The sequence below is a fragment of the Apis mellifera genome, linkage group LG2, assembly GCF_003254395.2.
Source record: "Apis mellifera strain DH4 linkage group LG2, Amel_HAv3.1, whole genome shotgun sequence".
NCBI classification, from domain to species: domain Eukaryota; kingdom Metazoa; phylum Arthropoda; class Insecta; order Hymenoptera; family Apidae; genus Apis; species Apis mellifera.
The window spans coordinates 15905536-15930042 of NC_037639.1; the positions used below are offsets into that span (position 1 = coordinate 15905536).

The window sequence follows — 24507 nt, forward strand, 5'->3', positions numbered from 1 at the left end:
GCATAATACATTAATTATCATTGTAATATTATTTATATATAATACATAAGATTTTAATATCTGAATTTCTAGTATATATATGCGCACGCATATATACATACAATACGTTCGATACTTTTATCTTGGACATGTACGTATGAGTTCATTTGCAAAAATTCATAAAATTATCAATAATAAGCATTTATTTTTACGAATATAGAATTAAATATATAAATGTGTTGTTTACAAAATATTGTGGTTAAAAATGTTCATTTTTTATTTATGTGCCATTTGAACAATAATAACTTTATCTCTAACCTTTATGTCATTTGTTAAGCCGGCTTCATCAAATTATAATATGCTAAAAGTAGAATAAATATTATTATATATTATATACATTTTTTGTAATTTTATCATATTATTGTAATATATCATTATTATAAAATTTGTATAACAGTGCTTATTAGATTATACGATATATATATAAATGCTATTAGTAAATTTTTTTTTAATTCGATTTTATATCTATTCTTTTTTTCTTATATAATACAATTTTATTTTTCTTTTTAATTTTTCTTACAATGACTAGTCTGTTAATTACAGAAATTATATTATGTTATTTTTGAGAGATTAAAGCAACTTGTGTGAAAACAATATATACCAATAAAATAATAACCATTAACATGTGTTAAGATAAATATTATGTGATTTAAATAAGATTAAGAATAAAACCTTTAAACTGTACAATAATAAACAAATATTTTGTATATAGGAAACAAGGAATAAAAGGAAGTTGAGATTATCATAATACATTATTATAATGGATGTACAAGGTTCTTTGAGAGAAGCTTTGTATGAAACGTTAAGTGGAATTTTGTCTCCTCATACAGAGACAAGACAAGCAGCTGAACAAAGAATACAAGCATTGGAAGTTACAGAAGAATTTGGTATACATTTAACAGAATTTGTAGTAGATCCTAATGGACATTTACCTATTAGGCAATTAGCTTCTGTATTGTTAAAACAATATGTTGAAACTCATTGGTCTTTTGTGGCTGAAAAATTTCGTCCTCCTGAAATAAAATATACAACAAAAGAAAGAATTAAAGAATTACTGCCATTAGGACTTCGTGAATCTATTAGTAAAGTAATATATATTTATAATTTGATTTATGAATGTTATATATATCAAACATAAAAATATTTTATCTCATTAATAATGTAGGTACGTACAGCAGTAGCATATGCGATATCAGCTATTGCACACTGGGATTGGCCAGAAAATTGGCCCGGTTTATTTGATATACTTGTTAGTTGTTTAAGCGGAGAAAGCGAGTATGCCGTTCACGGAGCAATGCGAGTTTTAACAGAATTTACTTCAGATCTTACTGATAATCAATTACCTAATGTGGGACCAGTAATTCTTCAAGAAATGTATAGAATATTTCAAAGTGAAAACGTATGTTCGTTAATGTTTTATATTAAAAATTAATCATATAATAACACTATAACAATATCGATTTATATTTTTAGCAATATTCTATTAGAACCCGTGGTCGTGCTGTTGAAATATTTACTACAATTACAACGTTAGTTGCCGCTACTGGAATTTATCAAAAAGGATTTACAGAGCAATATCTACAACCGGTTATTCCTATGTTTTGTGAAAAATTTGTTCACTGTTTACAATTATCTGATGGTTCAACTAGCGATAGCGGACTTAAAACCGATGTTATTAAAGCCATAAATTGCCTAGTTACTAAGTTACCTAAATATGTATCAAGATTTTTACCTCAGATGTTACCACCAGTTTGGGAAACTTTAGTACAAAGTGCTAAACTCTATCAAGAAAGGTCTGTAAATGGAGAAGGAGATACAAATGATAAAGAAGTCGATTCAGATGGTAAATTTTGCGTTAAAAAATTCAATCTATACTCAATCGAAAATTAATATGTTTGCAATACATTTATCTTTTTACAGGTGAAATAATTAACTTTAATAATTTGATTATTGCAATATTCGAATTTATTCATTCTATCGTAGATCGTAAACGATTTTCAAATCTTTTGGATAATTTAATGCAAGAAGTGATGTATTATTTAATCATTTTTATGCAAATAACTGATGATCAAATCGAATTATGGACGACTAGTCCTAATCAATTTGTCGAAGAAGACGATATATTTGCTTATAACGTTCGCATTTCAGCACAGGAACTTTTAACGGTAAATATATATTGTCAAGAAGGATATGATAAAACAGTTAATATCGTTGATAATTAAAGCGATATTGAATTTTTTTTATCGATTTTTTGTACACATAGGCTTTAGTGAATTATTCCGAGGAAAAAGCGGTAAATGCACTCTGCGAGGTAGTTACTCGTCATATTGAAGCAACTAGTAGATTACAAAGTACAAACGATGGAAGTGAGAATAATGAAACGTGGTGGAAGTTACGAGAATCGTCCATTTTAGCACTAAGTAAAACAAAAGATGCTGTTGTGGAAAGGCAGCAAACTGGAATTCTTCAATTCGATATTATTAGATTTTTAGATACAATCGTTTTAGCTACTTTAAAGGATTCAGGTATTCGATATTGCTTCATTATTCATTCATGAAAAAACAATTAATTTTTTCCATCATTATTTTGTATCATACTGATGACTTTCAGGAGCACCACCGTTACTTCTTGGTCGTTGTTTATGTATCGGTGGCAAATATGCTGAGATAATGCCACCAGAAATGAGTTCACGTTTCTTAGAAGCAACAGTTAATGGGTTGCAAGAGAATCAACTTTCGTGTATTCGTATCAGTGCAGTGAAAGCTATTTATTGGTTCTGCAAGGCATCGATGATGGAAAATAACAATACCCTTGGCAATATTATACGATCTCATTTGCCAAATATATTCCAAGGAGTTTTCAATTTAGCCAATCAACCATCAACGGAAATTTTAATATTAGTAATGGAAACTTTGCAAGTTTTGGTTTCGGTAATAATGTTCACTATTCTTTTTCTTTCTTTTCTTTTTTCTTTTTACTATTATTCATAATCATTTCATTTAATTTTGCCTCTTTTGTTTTTACAGCTAGACAAAGCATTTACCGCTTCAATGGAGAATAAAATTTGTCCCTTAACTATCGCTGCATTTTTAAAGTTTTATAGCGATCCTGAAATTTTGAATTTGTGTCAAGATATATTTAAAAGCTTAACACAAAATCCCGATTGCATAGGACCGTTACAAACTCGATTGATACCGACATTAACCAGCATGATGGATATAACGCCTATGAATAAATCAAAAGATGGTAAGGCTTTATTTTATACTTGTTATAACATTTTATCGTCCAAGTCGAGATATTATTTGCTCGAATTTCTGTTTATCGCAATAGAAAGATGTCAAAACGTAGCTCTGGATATTTTGCAAGTATTGGTGCAATATTCTCCGAGACCTTTGAGTAGCGCATTGATAGAAACTGCGTTTCCTGCCGCTTGCCATTGTATTTTGAATTCAGAGGATAACGAAACGTTGCAAAACGGTGGAGAGGTTATACGGACTTATCTAGCTGTCGCTGCTCGCCAAGTAACGATACATCGAGATAACGATGGTCAAACAGGTTTGCAGTATATACTGCAGATCATTGCTCAACTATTGAATCCTCAGGTAACTCGATAATTTTTATTAATAATTCATTCCCGTTTTTTTTTTCTTTTTTTTTTTTTCATTTCATCTCATTATTTCGACACACGAATTGTATTGTATCGATTGATTTTTTTAACGAGGCGTGTCGCATTTGTAGTCGAGCGAGTTTACAGCGACTTTTGTCGGACGATTGGTGACAACGTTAATTAGAAAAGCAGGAAATACATTGGGCGAAAATCTCGATCTATTATTGAAAGCTGTGCTCAGTAAAATGCAGCGAGCCGAGACGTTGACCGTGGTACAGAGTTTGCTCATGATATACGCTCATCTAATAAATACAGAATTCGATGCTGTCCTAAATTTTCTGTCAACCGTACCCGGTCCAACAGGACAAAGCGCACTCGCATTTGTACTCTCTGAATGGGTGAGCAGGCAACATTTATTTTTCGGTAGATACGACCGAAAGGTGGCAACAGTTGCACTTTGCAAGATATTGGAATACGGTGTTACCCACGGAGATAGTCGATTGAACGAGATCACTGTCAAAGGAGACGAAATATTTTCAGGTTTGTATTCGAAATTGGAAAGAGGTTTTAATAAATATCTCCTCGCGTACGTTTTGTATATAAATTCATAGGGACATTATTGTTTTTTTTTTGTCACTTTTTTTTTTCTTGAATATTTATTTCTTTTAATTTTAATCAATACAAGATGTCGATAAAATATTTATTCCAAAACAGCGAGTGACTAATTAAAATTCGAGAATACGTAGGAAACGAAGAAGGCGTGAGGACTAGGAGTAAAGCCGAATCACAGCCTTATCAATGGACCACTATACCTGTTTTGGCAAAGATATTCAAGCTGATAATTAACGAGTTATCGAACGACATCGAAGCGGTCGCTGCTAATCAGGACACGGATGTTAGTATGATTAAATTTTTCCATGTTTCTTCCACGATTTTATTACTCGTTCGATGCCTCGAATCAATCAGTCTTTTTTTTGCGCGTAGGAATCGGACAACGAAGACGACGAAGATGACAGTGAAAATGCCTATCTAGATCCAGGCTATGAAACTATGTTACGTAAGTAAGGGATGCGCGGTAACGCGGCACCATCGGTAATTTTTTATCTTTTTTTTTTTCTTTTTTTTTTATTCGCTGAAACTCTTTCCGCAAATGTTGTTATGGAATAATATTATTAAACGTAATAATATATTTTACTTAAAATTATCATTTTTTTTTTTTTTTTTTTTTTTTAGTGTTGGGAGAAGCTGCGAACGAGACTGAGGAAGACGAGGACGATCCGGACTTGCTGCAAGATTCCATCTATCACTTGAATTTGAGTCAATATCTGCAAGATTTTTTATTAAATTTTTCGACTCATCATTGCTTCCCAGCTTACATTCAGCATCTAAATATTCCGGAACGAAAAGTTTTAAGCAGCTTAAACATCAACGCATCGTTCATGCAATAGATAGATGGATAATAATAAATCGTTATAAATAGATACATGAACAGATACACGTGTCAATGATAAGGATTTTTTGAATTTCGTAATAAAATATGTGATTCTTCATATATATTTCATCTTTTTTTCTCACGGCACATTTTTACCTGTTTCACATTGCTCGCGCGATAACTCGACGTTACGCGTTGTCTCCAAAAAAGAAAAAAAAAAAAAAGAAAAAAAGAGAACTTTAAAGTTTAAAAGAATCGTACATTCGTTAGGAAACAGTGCGAATATCCTTCCGTCTTTCCTTTGTGGGGCACAGAATCCTGAATTTTTTACAATTTTATCCGCCTCTTATTCGTTATTATTGTACATATCTACAAAAGCATTTTTCTTTTATTCTATTTTCTTCGTCCATACAAGTTTTAACTCGTGTAAAATAATCTACATACATTTATATCGTTATATGAAAGAAATATGTACAACCGTATTTTATCTCGATACGATGCGATTCGTTTATTATTAGTTTTCACGATCGAAATGAAAAAAAGGAAAAACCGCTGAAAGGAAGGGAATAAAATAGAAACTCGTGAATATTCCTAATATTTCGTCGTAGTAGTCACGTGCGTTGATCATGCGAAATAATCGTAAGATAATTCGAAAGGATAATAGAAACGGTGAAGGAACGGAGATCAGAATTGACGGTGGATAAAACAGTGGATAAAAAGGAAGCACGAAGCGAAGAAGTAGTAGCGACGCTAGCGCTTCAAACGGTCGTCACCGAAAGAAGGCCCATCAATTTGCCTCCAGTTCCCCCTCCAGGGCCTCCCGTTCCACCAACCCTGTTCCCGTGGACCAACATCTCTTGAACCGTAGTAAAATCGTCCAGAGTGTTTTTCTTACGGGCCATTTTTTTGTGACTAAGCTCGAGAATATTGAGCGGTTTTTTGCACGTCTTCTCGTGCTCCCCGTGCTCGGATGCCAATAACTCATTGGTTTGCTGTAATTGTTGCTGCTGCTGTTGTTGTTGCTGTTGCTGTTGTTGTTGTTGCTGCTGCTGCTGCTGTTGCTGCAACAACTGAAACTCTTGCTGCCTCTGCTTGCGTTCTCGGGCACGTTCCAATTGTCTTTTACGTTCCTCTTTGGTCCAATATCTGCCGATCTGAAACACGAGAAGAAGAAAAGAAAGATGACAGGTGGGAAAGGAATAGATGGGGGGGGGGATTGGAAGAAGTTGCGAGCACCTTTACTTCCGACATGGTGTCGTCCTCCGTGCTGTGACCTGCCCGCTCCTCCGATATCTTGATCGCTCTGTTCCTCAGAATACGATTTCTAACAGGTCTTCTCGCTATGTATCTGGTTCCGTCCGCTCGCCTTTTCACTTTCCATTCCATTTGCACCTCGTTCCCCTTCTCCTCGGGCGGTATCCACGAGTTCGACGAAGCGCACACCTGTTGGCTGCCCACAAACTGGTAACGCGTCAAGTTCGGCGCTTGAAAGTTACCGTGAGATCTCGACTTTTTCGCGGCACTAGTTGGAACGGCGGCGACCGCGGTCACGCTACTGCTCTCCCTCGAACCGGCGATCGTCGAGTTTCTTCGATCGAGCGCCTGTTTGAACAACTGTTGCTGCAAAAGCATCGTTTGTTGAAGATTCGCTATATTGGTGTACATCGTGTCGGCGGGCAGGTTGCCCGCGCCCGTTGCGTCCGTTACGCGATCCTTGTAATATTGGGAGCTCGACACTCTCTTGTTCGAATAATTTCTGTTCATCTGTTTGTTGGTAAAAGCGGAACACGTGCACCCGAATCTCTGCTGCTGTTGTTGTTGTTGCTGCTGCTGTTGTTGCTGCTGTTGCTGATGATGATGAATCGTGGACATTTTCGGAGGACAAAGAACCAACGTGCTCTTGTGATGATCCTTCTCGCCTCGTTGCAACTCTAACGTGAGCGGATTACTGTTGCACGATTCGCCGGTATTGTAGGCGCTCGAGCTGTCCTTCTCCTCGCCCGAACTGTTGCTCTTCGACGAGCAGTACCATCTACCGGCCGACGTTTGACTCACCGTTTGACCGGTTTGCGTGTATTGGATCACGGTGCTCGACGCAACGTTGATCGCGTTCGCGCTCGCGTTCGTTGAAACGGTGGTGGTCTGGGCCGTGGCAACTACGCTCGGCCCGTGATGATTGTTCGACGAATGATGCCAGTGGTGGCGATGATGGTGCTCGTACGGCGAGGAATAGATCGGCTCGCTATCCGACTCGGGTATAGTCTCGTAGATGTGTTCCGTTTCGCTCCACACGTGATTCGAGTACGCTTCTGCCAGTCTGACGGAGGGGGAGGAGGTCGTCCCTCCCCCTCCCTCGCCGCTCCCTCCTCCTCCGCCTCCTCCGCCCCCCTCGCCGCAGCCCGATTGTCCGCGCACGCAGAGGCTCTCAATCTTCTTCGAGCAATCCTTCATCGCTTCTTGCACCCATTGTTGCTGTTTACCGCGCTCGTGGTCGCACGCGTGTCGCGCCGGCGACGCGCCGTTCCTGCCGCCACTTCCCCCACCCTTCTGCGACGAGGCCTGAGAGGAACAGGTGGACGAGGGGGTGTGGCCGGGAACGGGGGGCCTCAACGTCGACCCGTCCTCCTCCGAGTCTTTGGTTCGCTCCTCCGTCTGCTGTTGCTGCTGTCGGATCAATTGCTCGATCAAACTGTTCTGGTAGGAGGGTATGTGATCAGGCGAGAGCAACGGCGAGCCCTGAAAACACGGAAGGAATCGAAATTGATCCCTGATTGAGAGAGAGAGAGAGAGAGAGAGAGAGTAAGAGGACAGGCAACGATATCCTCGCCCTACTCACCCGACGATACGCGCGCCTCTCCTCGTAATCATCGTCCTGGAACAGACGCGGCGATTCGGGACAGATCAGAATCGATTGTCGGATAAGAAGGAATCTTTTAAGCGAGATTTTTACCTGATACAGGCATCGGCTCACCAGAATGGTCACCGCGTTCTTCGTTTCGGCGAAAAGATTTTCCGTTTGCTCCTTGTTCGCCACGTCTTTTCCGTTCACCTATAACAACGAGCGTATTATAACTTTTTTTCGTCCCAATAAATACTAAAACTCTTCGAAATATTTTTCCTCGCCGATATAGAAGAAGAAGGAACGAGAGAGAGAGAGAGAGAGAGAGAGAGAGAGAGAGAGAGAGAGAGAGAGAGAGAGAGAGAGAGAGGGAAAATCCGCGGATCCGTTCGTTCATTCCTCGATCCGATTTCGCTCGAGTCTTTGTTCCGCCGATTACGATCCCCTTAACGGGATTAGAAGGGTAGAGCACAGGTTGGAATTAGACAAGGCGGTTGGTAATCGAATGAACTTCCGTTTCTACGGATTCGTCGGATCCAACGATGGTAGGGGTTTACCCTGAGGATTTGATCGCCTTCGCGCAATCGGCCGTCGCGCGCCGCCAAACTTTCAGGAACTATTTCCGAGATGTAAACCTCGGTGTCGGCGTCTTCGCTGCCCGAACCGGAACTGTAACAGACGGTGAGCCCCAGCTTCTCGGCGCTGCCCGTCTTCCGCAACGTGACCTCCTGTAATCGGGACCGTTAACTTCGTTAATCGAACAAGCGACGGGGAAAATTTAATTTGATCGAAGTTCACGAACAAAGTTTGCTTCGATAATTTATCGTTTCGAAACGTGAATAAATTATTCGTAATGGGCGAGGTTTATAATGTATATAGAATAAATTCGTGTTGTTCGAGCATTTTAATAAGTAATTATTAAAAGGGGAATTCGCTACGAAATTTTTTAACCAGTAAACTTTCCCGAGTATTGTGCCCAAACTCTCCTCTGCGCCGCGAACTCGCTTCGTTTGGTGGAAGGGCGATCGTACTAGCACGCCCCCTACCGCCACCATCTTTCCTTACTTACCTCAAAGTCGATGTCGTGCGCGAGAAAATCTTCGAAACTGTCGTTCGGCTGCTCGTCCACGACCTCCTCCTCGGTCTCGATAAGTCCGGCCCAATCGGTCTGCACAGCGGTCGAGACGAGATTCGGCCAAGCGTTGCTCGTTCCGTGCTCTCGTCTCTCCGACTCTTTTTCCTCTTGAGCACAATGTACTCGGTGACCGTGATGATGCTGCTGCTGTTGTTGTTGTTGTTGTTGTTGTTGCGGCTGACGCCGCAATACTTCCACGATGATCGGCTCTTGGGCCGATTGGAAGCACCGTACCGCATCCTCGTGGCTCGAATTTGAAACATCTTGGCCATTTACCTGAGAAATTACAAGCGTGAATGTGTATGTATCAAAGAGAAATATATATATCGCAGGAAAGAAAGAAAAAGAGAGAGCGGATGGATTACGTGTTCAACGGTTAAATAAGTAGATATCTCGAGGTAAATTCGAGTCCTTTTTTTTTTTTTAATAATCGAGTTGGGAATATGTATCAATAATAAACGCGACTAGGTCAATTGGAGGGAAAACGCAAAGAGAAACGAAGAGTGGAAAGAACGTCTCTCCTAGTTAGAGAGACGTTCAAACGCGGCTAGGAAACGAGGCGAAGATGAGATATCACTCGATGCGTTAATCGTTACTTTTTTCTTCAAATGGAAAAAGCTCGTCGCGCCTCCTAGGTTGTCCCACTAGGACTCGATCCCATTTCGAGTAATTTGCCAACCGTACCTTCCACCGTCTATTATATATATATATATCGTGGATAAAACGGATCTCGTTTTCTCGCGTCACCGACTTGGTTCTTTTCAATCGACCGATCAATCGGCAGGGAAAAAAAGAAAGGGGCGCAAGGAAAAAAGGGGGAAAAAAAAAAAGGAAGCGAAGAAACCAGAAGTCTCTTTGTAATTTTTCCGATCGATAGTTTGGTTCGCTGGTTAGTTCTCTCTCTCGACAATCGCTCCATCTTTTCGTTCCATTAGTCACGGTCGAAGGATGCTTTCCACCGTTTTACGAAGAACGCTCGCTCGCCTTCACCTCTCTCTCTCTTTCTTTCTCTCTCTCTCTCCTTCCCCTTCCCCCTCTCCTGCCCCTTTTCATTCCGCGACGAGGATCGCGTCTGCGTCCCGTCCAATCGTTTGCACAGCACTTTTTTCACTTTCATCGTTTCGGTCACGGATTGGTCAATTTTTCGGATCGCGGTCGATCATGTGACAAATCGTGTATCTCTCGCGTCGCGGGAAACACGGTCCCGGATCGAAACGAGGATCGCGATGTTGACGTGGGAAAAGGAAAAAAATAGTTGGAATCAGTATTGGTGATGGTGTTGGTAGTGGCTGGTGGTGGTGGTGGTAGTGGTGTTGGTGGAAGTGGTGGTGGTTAAGAGCGGTAAGGAGAAAACGGAGAGGAGAGAAAAAGGGATGGGGGAAGGTAAGGGAGAGGGCAAAGGTAAGGGGATAAGAGGAGGGGGGAGGGGGAAGGCGAGGGCGAGAACGAAGGCGAGAGGGAAGAGGCGAACGAGCTGGCATTTCTGTCGGCAAAGCGCGAATTGTGAGCGCGAGAGGCGGTGAGGGAAGTGCGGCGGAGAAGGAATCGCGTACAAGGAAGAAAAAAGGGAGCCGTCGAGCTGTCGCTCGCGTTCCGTAAACACGGAAGTCTGAAGTGCTCGGTCTTTGAACACCGACCACGTCGACGACGACCACCAAGACCGTTACGATCGCCCACAATTCGCCGCGATTACAATATTATCCCGATGCTTGGACGTTCTTTTCTCGAAGAAAAGTTTCGCTTCTCCGGTTTCACTCGGCCTCGTCCCATCCCATCCCAACCCATCCCGGTCGCGTCTCGACGCGTCGCGTCGCGGCACGCGCCCCGAATCTTTCGAAGTATTAATAGTAATCGTAAATTTGAACCTTCCTCCCCCTCGTTCCTCGACACCTCGACCGAATACCGTCGAGGAGGAAAAAAACAAAGAAGGAAAAAAGGAAGGAAGGAAGGAAGGAAGGAATTCGATCGTTGATCCCGGTGGAACGAAACTTGCAAAACTTTCGCGAAGGGGAAAGAACGGCAGATCTTCACGATCTCGCGTTTCGACGCTATCGCTCGTAAAACAAATCATCCATGAAGGGTAAGGGAGAGAGGAGAAGGAAAGATGCACAAATATTTTCCTCGAGTATGAAAATGGATCGATTGGAGAAGCGTGCAATCGAGAATTTCTTTTTCTCCTCTTCCTCCTCCTCCTCCGTTGAAACATCGTCGTCCGTTGAACCGACGACGTTGTCGTCGTCGTCGTCGTCGTAGCCGCCGCATCCGTTCATAAGCGGAACGAATCGAGACGTTTCCTCGGCGAGGAAGGCTGCTCGCTCGAAATTGCGCGCATACGGGAAATCGGGAAGAGGAGGAAGAGCTCGAGCGAGAAGAGAAATTAACGATGATAACGTTGCTTTTTTTTTTTTTTTTTTTTTTTTTTACGCTGCAACGATCGATATCGCGTTTCCAATTAAAAAATTCACCAATCCATCAAATTGTTCCACTCATCGAGATCGTTTACCACCAAACGCGAGCCAATCGAGAAAAACTATCCTTGATCGATCGTCTCTCTCTTTCATTCTTTGTCGCGTTTCCTCACGTTTTTTATCCGACGCATACGAGCGACGGAAAGGAACGTCGAATTTTCACGATCGATCCTTCGACGAGGAGGAATATCGTCGATGATCCCGCCACCGATATCCCGACCACCGGGGGCGAGAGAGGGAAGACGAAAATAACCATGGGCAGAGGAAGAGGAAAATTGAAAACGAATAGGGGAGGGGAGGGGAAAAGGCGGGCGCGTATCTCGCATGGGCCGAGAAACGTGAAAACGTCGGCGAATCTCGCGCTCGTCTATACGCAACGCCAGCTCCACTCTAGCCACGGATTAACGGGAAAAGCCTCGCTTCCGCTCTTCCTCGCTTCCTGTCTCCCCTCCCCTTGCTCTCTTGGTCCCTTGCCGACCAAGAAGGCACAGGTTCGCGCGTACTACAACGCCGATTCGATTTCCCCGCCCACTTTTTTTTCCCTTCTCGCTCGGCAAATAAGAAGCGAGAGAGAGAGAGAGAGAAAAGCGAGTAGATATCCCGAGTCGCTTATTCGCCTAGCCGCCTTTCTACCGCGACTCACCGTCGCGGTCAAGTGCCTCTTCTTTCCTTCCGACTCGTTTTTACTTTTACCCTTCCCGTCCCGGGAAAATTGCGCGAAAAAATTCTATCCCCTTTATTTATTTATCCTCCGTCGACCAGCCGCGCAACAACCCCGTAAAAAGGATTTAACGGGAACTTGGATAAACGACACCTCTCCTTCTCATCCTTTCGAAAAAATTCGAGAAATTTCAATTCGACAATTTCGTTTCAATATTTTTCCCCCTCCCTTCAGCGAGGGGACGAAAAATAGGGCGAGCAGGTAAGGATCATCCATCCCCTTCCCTTTCCATCTCGCTCGCTCGCCCGTGATCGAACGGATACGCGATCGGATCACGCGATTCTCGCTCGGCCGACGCTCGCTCGCTCGCGCGCGTGACCAGCTTCGCGAAGCGGATAACTTTGCTTTTCCGCTCGGCCATCCGTGATCGGCCACGCTCCTCTTCCCCCTCCCCGCTGGAAGGTTAGGTACGTTTTCACACACGGGTTTCGACCACGCTCTTTCGAATTCTCTCGTCCAAGGAACCACGGGGTTTCGAAGAACGCGTGTCCCCCCTCCCCTCCCCGTTCGTTCTCGAGGGACAGGCGGAGGGAGAGAGAGAGAGAGAGAGACAGAGACTCCCATGGAAACGCGGCTAACTGGACCTCTGCCAGCGCTTCGTTCTCGATTAATTTATTCTGTCTGGAGCGCACCTCCTCCCTCCTCCACTCGTTACCGCGATACACGCCTTCCATGCGGTTTCCAGACTCTCTCTCTCTCTCTCTCTCTCTTTTGTGCGTTGCTCTTCCTTAACTCGTTTAACTCACGGATCCCGTGCATCGAATTGGGATCATCGTCTCTCGTTATTATCCACCGATCTTTTCCTCTTCTTTCGCGAGAGCACGCGGCAATTTCGAATCGACCACGAGTCAGTGATTGCCCCTTCGCGAGACAAATGGTGAGAAGAAAGGAGGAGGAGAAGGAGGAAGAGAAAAGTGTCGGCGAAATGCCATCCATCCATCCATCCATCCACCGAGAAGGTAAAGAAAGGAGAGAGAGAAACCGAGTCTTTCTTTTTTTTCCTCGAAAGAAGAGAAGAGAAAAGAAGGGAAGGGAAGAGACGAGAGCAAGATTTTCCTTAATAATAGCCGTTGTTAGCGCCACTTGGCGTAAACATTCTCGTTTACCGAGAGAGCAACCGAGAGAGATAGAGAGAGAGAGACGGGAGACCTATTCTTTAACCGTCCCCTGCGGCAACCGATCCCTTCCTTCTCCTCTCCCCTTCACGCTCCTTTTATTTTTCCTCCGCTCGGTCACCTTCGCCCCCTCTCCCCACGGATTCTCGGCCAATTTGTTTCTCATCCGCTCATCCACGCGGGGAAGAGGAGGAGGAGGGGCGAAATTCAATTTTTCCCGCCCATTGTCCCCGAGAACCGGGACCGGAAGAAAAAGATATCGAGCAGTCCGCGAAGGAAGGAAACGAGTTTTCCAACTATCCAATCGGATTCGTCTCGTTCGCTGTTTTTTTTTCTGCTCGAGTCGAATCGAAGAAGAAATCGATCGAAGGAGGGGGGGGGGGGGCGAAAAAAACGGGATCGAATCGAAAGCATCGACGGGGAAAAGGATTTCGTTCGACGAAATCGAGTCTCGCCCTTTTTCCTTTTTTTTTGCAAATGCCAAACAACCTCTTCTCCCCCTCCTGTTGCCGTTTTCTCTCCTCCTTTCCGTCCAACGAATGGAAACGATTCGCTTTTTATCGGGCGAGCATCCAGACGCGATCCAATTTCGCTCGCTCACCACTATTGTTCCCGCCTTTCGAAAATCTATCCAATCGTCGGGACTCTCGTGCCTTCTCCCCCACCTCCGCCGATACATCGTTACCCGACCTCTCTTTTCCTCTTCGAGGATCCTCACTCGTTCCCCGTTCGTCCGAGGAACCGTAACCGTTGGCCTTTAATAAGCGAAGAAAGACGAACGCTCGCGACCGCGTTTAGGCATTCGTAGTAAACATATTCGTCCTCGCTCGTATCGATCGATCCACGCTTCGAACGCGGATCGCCCTCTACCTTTTCCACGGAGAACTACGACGAGTTTCAACTACGCGTGCCTCGTTAACGCGAACGAAATTTTATCGAGAATGTAGAAAGAGAGAGAGAAAGAGAGAAAGAGGGAGAGATAAGTTGGCGGAAAGTTGGTAGTAGGAGAATAGTCGTCCCTCGATAAAGAGTTTCGTAAGACGGGGAGGCGAAACCAACTTTTCGATCATTTTCTCGTGGGAAGGAGGAAAGTTCTCGTATCGGATGGAGCGGAATGGAAGAAAGGGGAAGATTCGGAAGGGTCATGGATCAAGGATACTACCTGCCGTGTCGTCGCGGCAAGATTGCGAGTTAATCGAACTCGTGTCTCTCTCTCTCTCTGCGTTATTCCCTTCGTCTTCGAATCTTCGTCGAAGTTTTCCTATCGAGCATCCCGTGCTTGTATACTCGTAGTGTACAGCTTTTACTCGTTGGTTGGTATCGATCGATCCACCGATCGATCCAAACTTTGCCTATTTTTTCTCTCTTTTTTTTTTTTTTTTTATACCGAGATTCACTCGCGCCCCAAAGTTATCGACGAGTTTAACGACGAGTGGAGAGGCAAACGATATCCGGTTAACTCGTTCCACCACGGCAGTAACCGGTAATCCCTCGGTTTTCACGCTCCACGGAGGATTCCTCGATCGAGCGAACGCGGAAGGTAATCGTCGACACGTAAACGACGTCGACGAGCAGAAATTCGAGCGTTCCCAGCTGGAATGTTCGCCCATGCGAGAATTTCACCGGCGGAGCTTTCGTCGCGTCCTTCTTCTTCCACGTCCACGTCCTCCCCCTCCTCCTCCTTCGGATCTCCAGATTTCTCCCGGCCGATGATCGCGTCCGACTTTTGTCCCCCACGATTCTCGTTCTCGTTAATTACACTTTCTCGTCGTCGCGACGAGATCGCTTCTTTTCTTCTCTCGCGCGGAAAAACGATTTACGATTTATTCGGTATTATTCGGTAGAGAGGCGAAGGAGAACAGGGCGTACAACGAGCCGGGCGACCGATATAACAAACGCTTCCCTTCCTCTCTCTCTCTCTCTCGCTCCCCCCTCCATCCAGCCTCTCGCAATTACCGGTTCTCGCGACTCGAATACCTCGCGTGGTTCATTACGCGGTTGCGGTATTGTGGCGCGGTATCGAGGGCTTTGCTCCATACGTAAGCGGACGTATCGCTTCGCTACGTGGAATCTTGAGATTAAACCCTTGGTCGATGAAAAACCCTTTCTCGGTCTCGCTAATGAGCGGAAAAAACAAAGCAACTGTTTGCCCACGCGCGATGAAAAACCTCCGCCCGTGTGTGTTTGTCGGAAAAGATCGATCGATAACACAGATCCCCTCCTTATCCTTTGGAATTCGACGGTTAGGATTCGGTTCGAGTTTTTTCCGATATTCGATCCCGAATATCCATCTCGAGAAAGATTTCTCTCCGTTCTTCATCGATCGAATTTATCGCTCGAATTCGAAATCGGGAAATCGGATGGGAAGGGAAGGGAAGGGAAGTGGACTTGGAAGCGCGGAAGAACGAGATGAAAAGGGACGTGGGATTTCTTTGGACGCGAGAGACGACGAGTTGGCTTCGAAAAGAAGAAGAAGAAGTAGGAGGAGGAGGAGGAGAAGCAAGTTTGTTCGGATTCGTGGCCAAGCGCGGTTACCCCCTCGGCAAATACTGGCTTCGACACACAATATTATCACGCTCCAGGGATCTAAACCGTCATCACCACTAGCGGAGACCCAGAGGCGACCACGTTTCAACGTGTACGCGCGAAACCACCTTTCCACTCGAGCCAACTCTTTCAATCGGCCGGCACACCACACTCGAGGAGGAAGAGGAGGAGGAGAAGAGAGTCTAGAGTCTTCTCCCCCTCCCCAAACACCTTCTCTTCGCGCGGATGCAAACGCGTGCGAATTCGCGAATTCTTCGCCGTCGGGAATCGGCCAATCTCCCCTCCCTTTCCGTCGAGATAGCAGAAAGAGAGAGCGAGAAAGAGCGAGAGCGAGAAAGAGCGAGAGCGAGAGAGAGCGAGAGCGAGAGAGAGATTCGATCGATCGGCGCGAACGGTGGTCGAATAACTATTCTTCGAGCAATTAACGCCTGCGATTAACGAACGCCGCTCCGAGAAACGTTATCCGCCCCCAATCCGACCAACTTCTTTTTATCCCTCCTTCCTCCTCCCCCTCCTTCTTTTCGTTCGCCGAGGGTGCGAATCAACGAGGTATTTTTTCCGGTTTATCGACGCCCAGACGCGAAAAATGACGAACGCAGCGACGACGATTTCGGGAAAAGTGAAAAATTTCCTTCGAGGGATAAGAAGAAGAAGAGGAGGAGGAGGAGGAAGGGAAAAGTCGGATCCTTCTCCGGGAGAGGATAAAAAAAAAAGGGAGGAAGGGATGTCAAAGGAGACTGGGATTCCCGGATCGAGATCGGGATTGAGATTGGATCGCGCGATTGAATGAAATGTGGCCACGGACCACGGTGCACGGATGACGACATTGACCCTATCCGAACGAATAAATCCTTCCCACCCATGTCTCCATTACCTTTCTCTCTCTCTCTCTCTCTCTCTCTCTTCCTCTCCTTCTCTCCTTTATCTTCGAGATTACCTGCGTGGAAACGGAAAGTTCGGTTTGCCGCTGCTAGGACTATCGCGGTTCGATTATAGCGTGATGAGACGCGCGAGGAGAAGAGGGAAAAAAGTCGGTTGACCTCCCCTCTTTCCCCGTCCGCGAAAGCTTTTACGCGCCCATCGAGCGCCGAGCGCCGAGTCTCGGCGTCCTTCTCCTTGCCCCCCTCCCATCCCACCGGTCCGCCAAACTTCTACCGTTTTTCCATCCCATTTGCCGAGCGAGAAGGAACGAGGTGCTACTTGGCCAAAGTGTCGAACCATAATAAAAACAAAGAACCAACGGACGACTCTCGTTGGATGTGTTTATCGCGCACGTCCCACCACTGGACTCTAGCACGAGTGCGAGCGACCTGAAAAAGAAGTTCCACTTGGGAGGGATCTAATTGCTCGAGGAAAAGGACAGAAACGGCATGCGATTACGGTGCCTCGATTCGAGCGAGAGAAAAAGAAAGCGAAGAAGGAAGGAAGGAAGGAAGGAAGGGAGGGAGGAGTGGAAGAAAAAGCGCGTTACGGCGATCGCGAGATTTTAAAATCGACGAGGAGAGGAGAAGGAGGAGAAGAAAGGATAGCTATAGTGGCGAGCGCGATTTTCTATCCTCCGTTTATTCCTTCGACTCGCGTTTGGCATGGAGCGCGTTGGAGAAGGACGGTATATCGGGGATGGGCTCCCCGTCGAAAAAAAAAAAAGAAGAAAAAGGAACGAAAGACTGGTAGTGGCTGAAAGGGACGCGAGTCGCTTAACCCCCTAAACGCGCGGAATAATTTACGATCGGTTTTATCCGCGTTCACCGCCACGATCTTCTTCGCCGCTTTCTTTCAACTTTTTTTCCTTTCCCCCCTCCCCGCCCCGCGCGCGTCCCCCTATCCATCATCCGAACAAACCACCGTTTCGGAATGGGAAAAAAGGAAAAAGAGAGAAAAAAAGATCGAATCCCTGTTTAGAGATTCTCTCTCTCTCTCTCTTTCTCTCAAGTGTCGAGATAGATAGAGATACGTACTTACTTACGTACTTACTTACGTACTTACTTACGTACATCCTTCTCGACGCGATTCGCAATTTCGAAGAAATTGCCTCCTCGTCGGAAGCACGGCGAGAGCCGATAACAGCCGAGCCAATATTTGCCGATCGATTTTCAAGGAAATCGTTAGATTCGTGTACGAAGATCTTATCCGAGAGAGAGAGAGAGGGGCCGGGCCCTTCTTCTCCGCTACCTATTATCGCTATCTTTCGCGAGATAGAGGAGTTTCAACAACTCGAGTAGGCTCGGTACACACGTTGCATCGTGCACTCGAATCGCCGAGAACCGTTTTTACGCTTCCCCCGATCCGATCCGATCTTTCGAACCGATCGATCCCCGATCGTCCTTCCCTTGCGCCACATCTACTCGGCGACAACGATTTTCAAACTCTGATAAAAAAAAAAAGAAGGATCGCGCGAAGGACGTGCCAGCGTTCATCTTCTCCCAAGGTTAAACGGCCTTGTACGGACGTAGTGCAACGAGAGAAACGGCAAGAGAAAAGGAAGAGAAGGAAAAGGAGGAAAAAAGATAAAAAGGGGAAGGGGTTGTCGTAGCGGGATAAGAAGGAAATAGAATGGAATCGAAACGACGGCGACAACGACGACTACGGCGCGACGGTGGTGGAAACGTAGACGTTCGAGTTGCAGGCAGTTGTTCCCGGCGAAACGATGCGCCGTAGCCCGCAACGAGATTCGTATCGACCTATGTCGAGGCCGGAGTTGGCTCGCGGGACACTGAGAAAAAGGGAGTAACGGAAGTAAAGCCTCGACTCAATTAGCTACATCCAGCTTAATGAAAGCGGTCGCAGCGATCCAATAAAATTCTAATAAAGATGCGCTCGGTGCCGCGTTACAACGGGCGGAGAGGCGAGGTGAAAGGGGGAGGGGAGAGAGAGAGAGAGAAAAAGAGAAATAGACGACGACGGGTGAGGAATGGGTAGCGACACCGGCTCGCCAGCTACACGGGAGGGGGGAGAGAGGAGGAAAGGCCGTGATGTCATAAAAGAGGAGGACAACCGACGACAAAAAAGGAAGGAAGACGCGGAAAGAAAGAAGGAAAGAGAGAGAGAGAGACAGGAGCGTTCGACAAACGACAACGTCAATAGACGCGGATTCGTATCGAGCGGACAATACGTATATCGCCAATACCGGACAAGAAATGCGACAGGATTGGAAAATATCTAACCGAAAGTACACCCAATGGGAAAATTAGCTTTTAATACGCGACCAAACTCGCTCAATTGCGTTTCCCCCACTCCCAATTCCGTTCGCCCCTCCACTCCGCCGCTCGAGCGACAGACGACACACTGCTATTCCGCCGCGCGTAAATGGAATTCCGATAAACACGCGTACCTTGAACGCGATTTAACGGTTTTTTTTTTTCTTTCTTTCTTTTTATCACGCGTTTGTTCATCCCATGTATTTTTCCACAAGAAGCGAATCGATGGCAAATTTATGTATCGGGGAAAAAAAATTGACGCTCTCGAAACTCGTGGAATCGTGGAATCGTGGAAAGGCGGGAAATGGTGTCGAGTTAAACGAGAAGATAGATATTTGCGCGTAATAAACGGAAGGAAAGGTTAAGATGATTTCTCTTTTTTCGGGAGAGCGAAAAGGGAGGGGAGGGGGGGATCGATCCGGAAAATCCAATAACGCCGGATCCTTGGAGATGATGAAAAAGAACGGAAATGGAACATTCGGCGAATTTCCGATCCCGGGCGCGGTAATATCGGGAACGCAAATCAGCGTGGATGGGCTTTCGGGGATGATTGTGTTCGCAGTAACCCATATATCGTAAGATCCATCCCATTCGTTTCTCCCCCCCCCCTCTCCATCATCCGCCGTCGGTCATCGCCTAGCGACACGGTTCGCGTGCATGTATGGGAATGCGAGTGCAACACAGTAATTGAAAACTGCTCCGTGGAGTCTTCGCTCCTCCAAAGTCGTAGCTCCAAGGCGGAAGAAAAATATCGAACGGGTCAGTGAGAGAAATACCTCTCGGGAATGGAAATGAGAACGGGAGATCGAGTCATCCGTGTTTAGGGGACGGCGTTGCCGTTGGTCTTGGCGTCGTCACCAGCCTTCGCAACGTCGAACGAACTGGAGATAAATGAAGAAAAAAAAAAAAGGAAAAAAAGAGAAAAAGAAAGAAAAAAAATGAACGAGAAACTCGAGAGAGAGAGAGAGAGAGAGAGAGAGAGAGGGAACGCGAAATCAGGATGGGAGAGAGAAAGCAACGAGAAACGAATACGAATGAACGAAGCAACGAAAAAAGGGAGGCCCTGATTCTTTCGCTTACGATGGACAATGGAGGCAACCATCGTCGGAATACGTTCCACTTTCTATCTCTTTTCATCTCCTCCTTCATTCCGCGTATCGAGTGTGGATACACGTTTTCTCTCTCTCTCTCTCGAGAGAGAGAAAGAGTTTCTCTCGCGATCAGAATCGGAACGAATTTTTTCGAGGAGAAAAGAAAAAAAGAAAACTTGACCGAGATTCGAAATACGCTCCCTCGTTGCCCACGTTTTAAACGCGGAGATGCATTTTTCTTTCTTTTAACTTAAATTCTTACGAGATTTCTAAACGAGCCATCTTTCTTTCGGGAAAGAAATGTTCGCGCGTTGTCCCGGTTACGTTGGAAAGGGCGTCGCGATTGTTCGACTTTGCGAAAAGACCTCCCTCCTTTCTACCGGGAATACAACGACCTCGATGCTCTTTCGCGTATTTTCCACCCTCGCTGAGAAACGTACGAGAAAGAAGCGTACGCCGCTCCTTTTCTCCACTCTACGAAACGCGACAAGATTCGATTCGATTCGATTCAAGAAAGAACGGAGAAGGAGTACGGCTTCTCGTACTTTTCGCTCTCTTCGCTTTCCTCGCCTCTCCTCTCGATATCGAAGGATTAGAAAAAAAATAACGCACGGAATAACGTAATTTGAACAAGCAATGCTCGAAGAATAGAGAAAGGAATAAAAATATAGAACCGAATGAACATTTTCTCCATGACGAGAAATGGAGAGAATCGATGCAAAATCGATATGTGCATCTACGTATATATAGGTAATTACGAAGCAATTTGTGGAAGGAAATTTGTTTGGCACGCATCTACAATCCACGGTACAATCTACGCGATGGATTCTTCCTCTCTTTTCGCCTCGAGCGCGAAGGATCGAAAGGTAATCCGGGCAAAAATTTGAAAAAGAGAGAGGACGGGTAAATTCAAAGATCGAGATCGATGGTGTGAAACGATATATAAACGAACGATTCATCGTGCGCGATGGAACGTGGAAAAACAAGAGGCTTGCTTCGAACGTGAATAATTACACGGTCAACGGGATAGCGTATTTTTCAGCCGAACGTCGAACGACAGCGATAAGAGGTAAACCTTCGCCCCGCCCATTTCGAGCGAGCACAATACGGTCGGACGCGCTCGGTCATCGGTTGGAAATATATATCGACGCGTTCGACGACATTCCGCTCTTCTTACATCCGTCGGATGGTTGGAATCGAATGGACGGAAAAGGGAGAAAGGACGGTCGTAACACCGTCGATCGATGGTCCCAGCTACCGATGGGCGCAGCGATGCATCATCGTTTGATCGACAGCGGGCGAATTACCCGTTCCAACGTCGCTCGCGTCTGGCAACGCGTCGACCTGCTATTCGTTTAATTCGAACCGAGTCCCCCACCTCCGCTCCGTGTCCTCCGTTCGCCCAATTTCACCCCCCCCCTTGTTTTTTCCCCTTCTTCCCCGCGTCCCCCCACCTCCTCCGCCCAAACCGACCAAACCGCAAAACTCTGATCATTCTCACGTGTTTTATTCGATGCTCGCTGTGCGTTTTTTTCCCCTTTCCTTTCCTTCCCTTCTCGTTGATGCTCGTCGACACCGAATCAAATAGTTTCGATTTATCTCCCTAATTGCCTATTGTGTGTGTAACGATAATCGATCGATAATCGGTGTTGAGGAAGGGAGAAGAGGAGCTCGAATCGAGAAGAAATTCGGATTATTTCGGATTATTACAATTTATTACGGGGACGTCAAAGATATCGAACACGATCTCGCGTTGGAAGAAGGGAAGAAAACGATGTGTCGGTTTCTCGCTTCCTTTTTAAACCGTTTCAAACGGCGATGCTATCTTCCCGTTTTTTTCTCCGCGGAACCTTCCCCCTCTCTCTCTCGATGAATGCACCGCATTCAACGTCAACCAGCGGCCAGTTACCATGCCTCCTACTACTCTACTCGAGCTCGTACTTCTCACGAGTATATATATATATACACACTCACGTATACCCAGCTTTTCGCGTGTATATCTCACCATCTCTCGGTGCTTCTCTCGCTACCAGGGTTGAGAAGTAGGATAAATTGAATCGTCGCTTCCTAATTGATTCGCTTCTTGGTCGATCGAAAACCACGCGGTCCGCCGTTGTTTCATCCGCTCGTTCGAAAACGCTGTGTAACCTGTGCTCCTTACTTGGAAACTCGTTATACGAGTAGCGCATTATTGTCGAGAAATTACAGAAAGTAACTCGTAAACCGACTATATATATATACGTATATATGTATATATAAGTAAATTAATTACATATCCTCGAATGGCCGACTAAGTACTTTCCAAGTTTGAAAACGTATTCGAAACGTCGATACGCATCGAACGAATCGTGCCGCGGCTCCTATTCTTCCTTTCGCCTATATCTATACGCTTCCGAAATTTTCTAATAATCTCTGACGCGTTTCAACCAAGATTCCCGTTTCGTTTCGTTTTTCCCCGCCTGTTTGCAAAAACTAGAGCGAAACGCATTACGATATTACGACTTGCATCTTCAGGCCAATTAGATAGACCCGGGATACGGGCGTTAAACATTCGTCAAAAATTGGATGATACGCTCCCGAAATATCCAGACTAGGGATATATTCGAAGAAGCGAAACGAGTCGAGCTATGCGGCCACTGAATATTCGAAAGGACGAGCCGTCGATGCACCCATCCATCCACGCCTCTGAATATTCATCGACAGGGCGACACAGCTTTCCTTCCCAACGTATCCTACGTCTACGATTTTATCAACAGAATTAATGCATCGTCGCGTGTTCGCGCGTAAGATCGTTGAATCTCTCGATTTTCGATTTTCGGTGCGAAAGAAAGAAAAAAAAAGAAGAAAAAAGAAAGTCGAAAGAAGGGCGAGGACTCGTCGATGCACGATATAATCGAGGGCTGAAAATGGCTCGGGGAAATAGCTTCCTGCAGTTTCTCTCTCGCTCGTGTTCGCGCGTTCCCTAGTTCCGTGGGAATGTACGCGATAATGGAAGGCAGAGATGCTCGACGAAATTAATTTGGCGGGATTCGATGGTGCCGGAGGTGTGACGCGGAGGGAAATAAACGAGGAAACGCGTGCAAATCGTAGCGCGGGAGGCGCAACGATTATACACTTGTGCATTCGTTAAGCCCACTTTATTTAATGATTTCGTGGTCGAATATAGTTACTGAATAACCGCCTGCTGCCTACTCGTGATTCCCGACGCTCGTAATAAAGGCGATAAATGCATCTGCGCGCGCAAACGATTCCATTCTACCACTTACAACGTTTGTTATCTCCTTCCCTTCGACTTTCCCCCACTCCTGCTCCATCCATCTCTCTTTCTCTCTCTCCTTCTCGACCTATTTCGTTCCACGGATCACACGCTTTTTCGCGTGTGAAAAAGAAGGAGAGAGAGAGAGAGAGAAACTAACGAATTCGAAGAAAGAAACAAGTTTTTTTTTGCAATTTTTAAACGCGAGATTTCCAGATTTCACGATCCATCGATGAACGATACGATCGTTAAATCGGATCGAATAGATTCGATTCACGAAACTATCCCAAATTCCTTCCCTTTTCTCCCTCCTCTTTTCTTTTGTTCCATCCACCATCTTTTTTTTTTTTTACGCTGCCCGACACGCATTATTATCACGCTACTAAACGAGTTTTAGCACGCTAACGAGCTCCAGCCACGACGAACCCACTTTCGATAAACACCGAACACGATTTCTCCCAAGATCGATAACCGCTTAACGATGACCGACCGACCAGAAACTCGAGAAACTCGAGAAAAGTGATCGACTCGAATCCGAACGAGAAGTTTGAATCTTGCCATGGAAAATGATGGAAACGAGTGATGAACACGAAGGATTATGTATATGCAGTCTCGTATGTGCAAGCATTGTTCAAACTTTATAATTAATCCGCGTATATTTTCATTTTTATTTTCCTTTTCCGTTGGTTTGTTAACGTTAAGATAAAATTCAAACGGGGAGCAAGATTGAAAAGATAAAAAAATTTTGCCACGAATTCGACCACGAAATATCCGATTGTGATCCGACGGAACGGTAAAGGGAGGAGAAAAATGGAGGAGGGGGAAGAGAGGGAGGGGGAGGGGTGAGATGATAGAAAGGAAAGCGATGGTAGGTGTGAACGGTGGAAACATTAGCATGCGATGGATATTTTTGCATTGTTCGTAGGAACGGGTTCACGCGCATTGATCTTTGGGAATTGGAAAACACGATGCTCGGGTAAGAAAAGTTGTACACGATGGATGCGGTGGAGAGTGGATGAAATACGAGATGCGAGAAAATAGCGACCACCAGGCAGACTAA

General features: G+C 45.3%; 2 protein-coding genes across 4 annotated transcripts in view; one reads left to right on the forward strand and one right to left on the reverse strand.

Moving 5' to 3' along the window:
- Positions 1–5302, forward strand: LOC413940 (importin-9). Of its 3 annotated transcripts, none has more exons than XM_624400.6 (13): positions 1–130; positions 752–1126; positions 1205–1438; positions 1513–1882; positions 1960–2204; positions 2303–2564; positions 2650–2969; positions 3066–3285; positions 3370–3641; positions 3778–4186; positions 4393–4541; positions 4631–4703; positions 4880–5302. In XM_624400.6, the coding sequence occupies exons 2-13, from the start codon at positions 800–802 to the stop codon at positions 5092–5094; spliced, it is 3096 nt and encodes a 1031-aa protein (XP_624403.2). In that variant the 5' UTR covers positions 1–130; positions 752–799; the 3' UTR covers positions 5095–5302. The 3 variants fall into 3 exon arrangements, with proteins under 3 accessions (XP_624403.2, XP_006568800.1, XP_006568799.1); XM_006568736.3 differs by having other exon boundaries at positions 120–346; XM_006568737.3 differs by lacking the exons at positions 4631–4703; positions 4880–5302 and having other exon boundaries at positions 4361–4430.
- Positions 5282–24507, reverse strand: part of LOC410133 (PDZ domain-containing RING finger protein 4) — a 24024-nt gene continuing 4798 nt past the window's right edge. Inside the window, exons 2-7 of the mRNA XM_393616.7 lie at positions 8987–9328; positions 8475–8645; positions 8029–8127; positions 7915–7950; positions 6315–7814; positions 5282–6232 (exon numbers count right to left, since the gene is read on the reverse strand). Coding sequence (XP_393616.4) covers positions 5837–6232; positions 6315–7814; positions 7915–7950; positions 8029–8127; positions 8475–8645; positions 8987–9328 — 2544 coding nt within the window. The 3' untranslated portion in view covers positions 5282–5836. The remainder of the gene's footprint in view (positions 6233–6314; positions 7815–7914; positions 7951–8028; positions 8128–8474; positions 8646–8986; positions 9329–24507) is intronic.

Excerpts from the sequence above, each read along its gene's own strand:
- LOC413940 (XM_624400.6), top strand. The coding sequence starts at position 800 with ATGGATGTACAAGGTTCTTTGAGAGAAGCTTTGTATGAAACGTTAAGT. Across the intron at positions 2,565-2,649 it reads AGCTACTTTAAAGGATTCAG|GAGCACCACCGTTACTTCTT; the intron begins GTATTCGATATT and ends GATGACTTTCAG. Across the intron at positions 3,642-3,777 it reads CTCAACTATTGAATCCTCAG|TCGAGCGAGTTTACAGCGAC; the intron begins GTAACTCGATAA and ends TCGCATTTGTAG.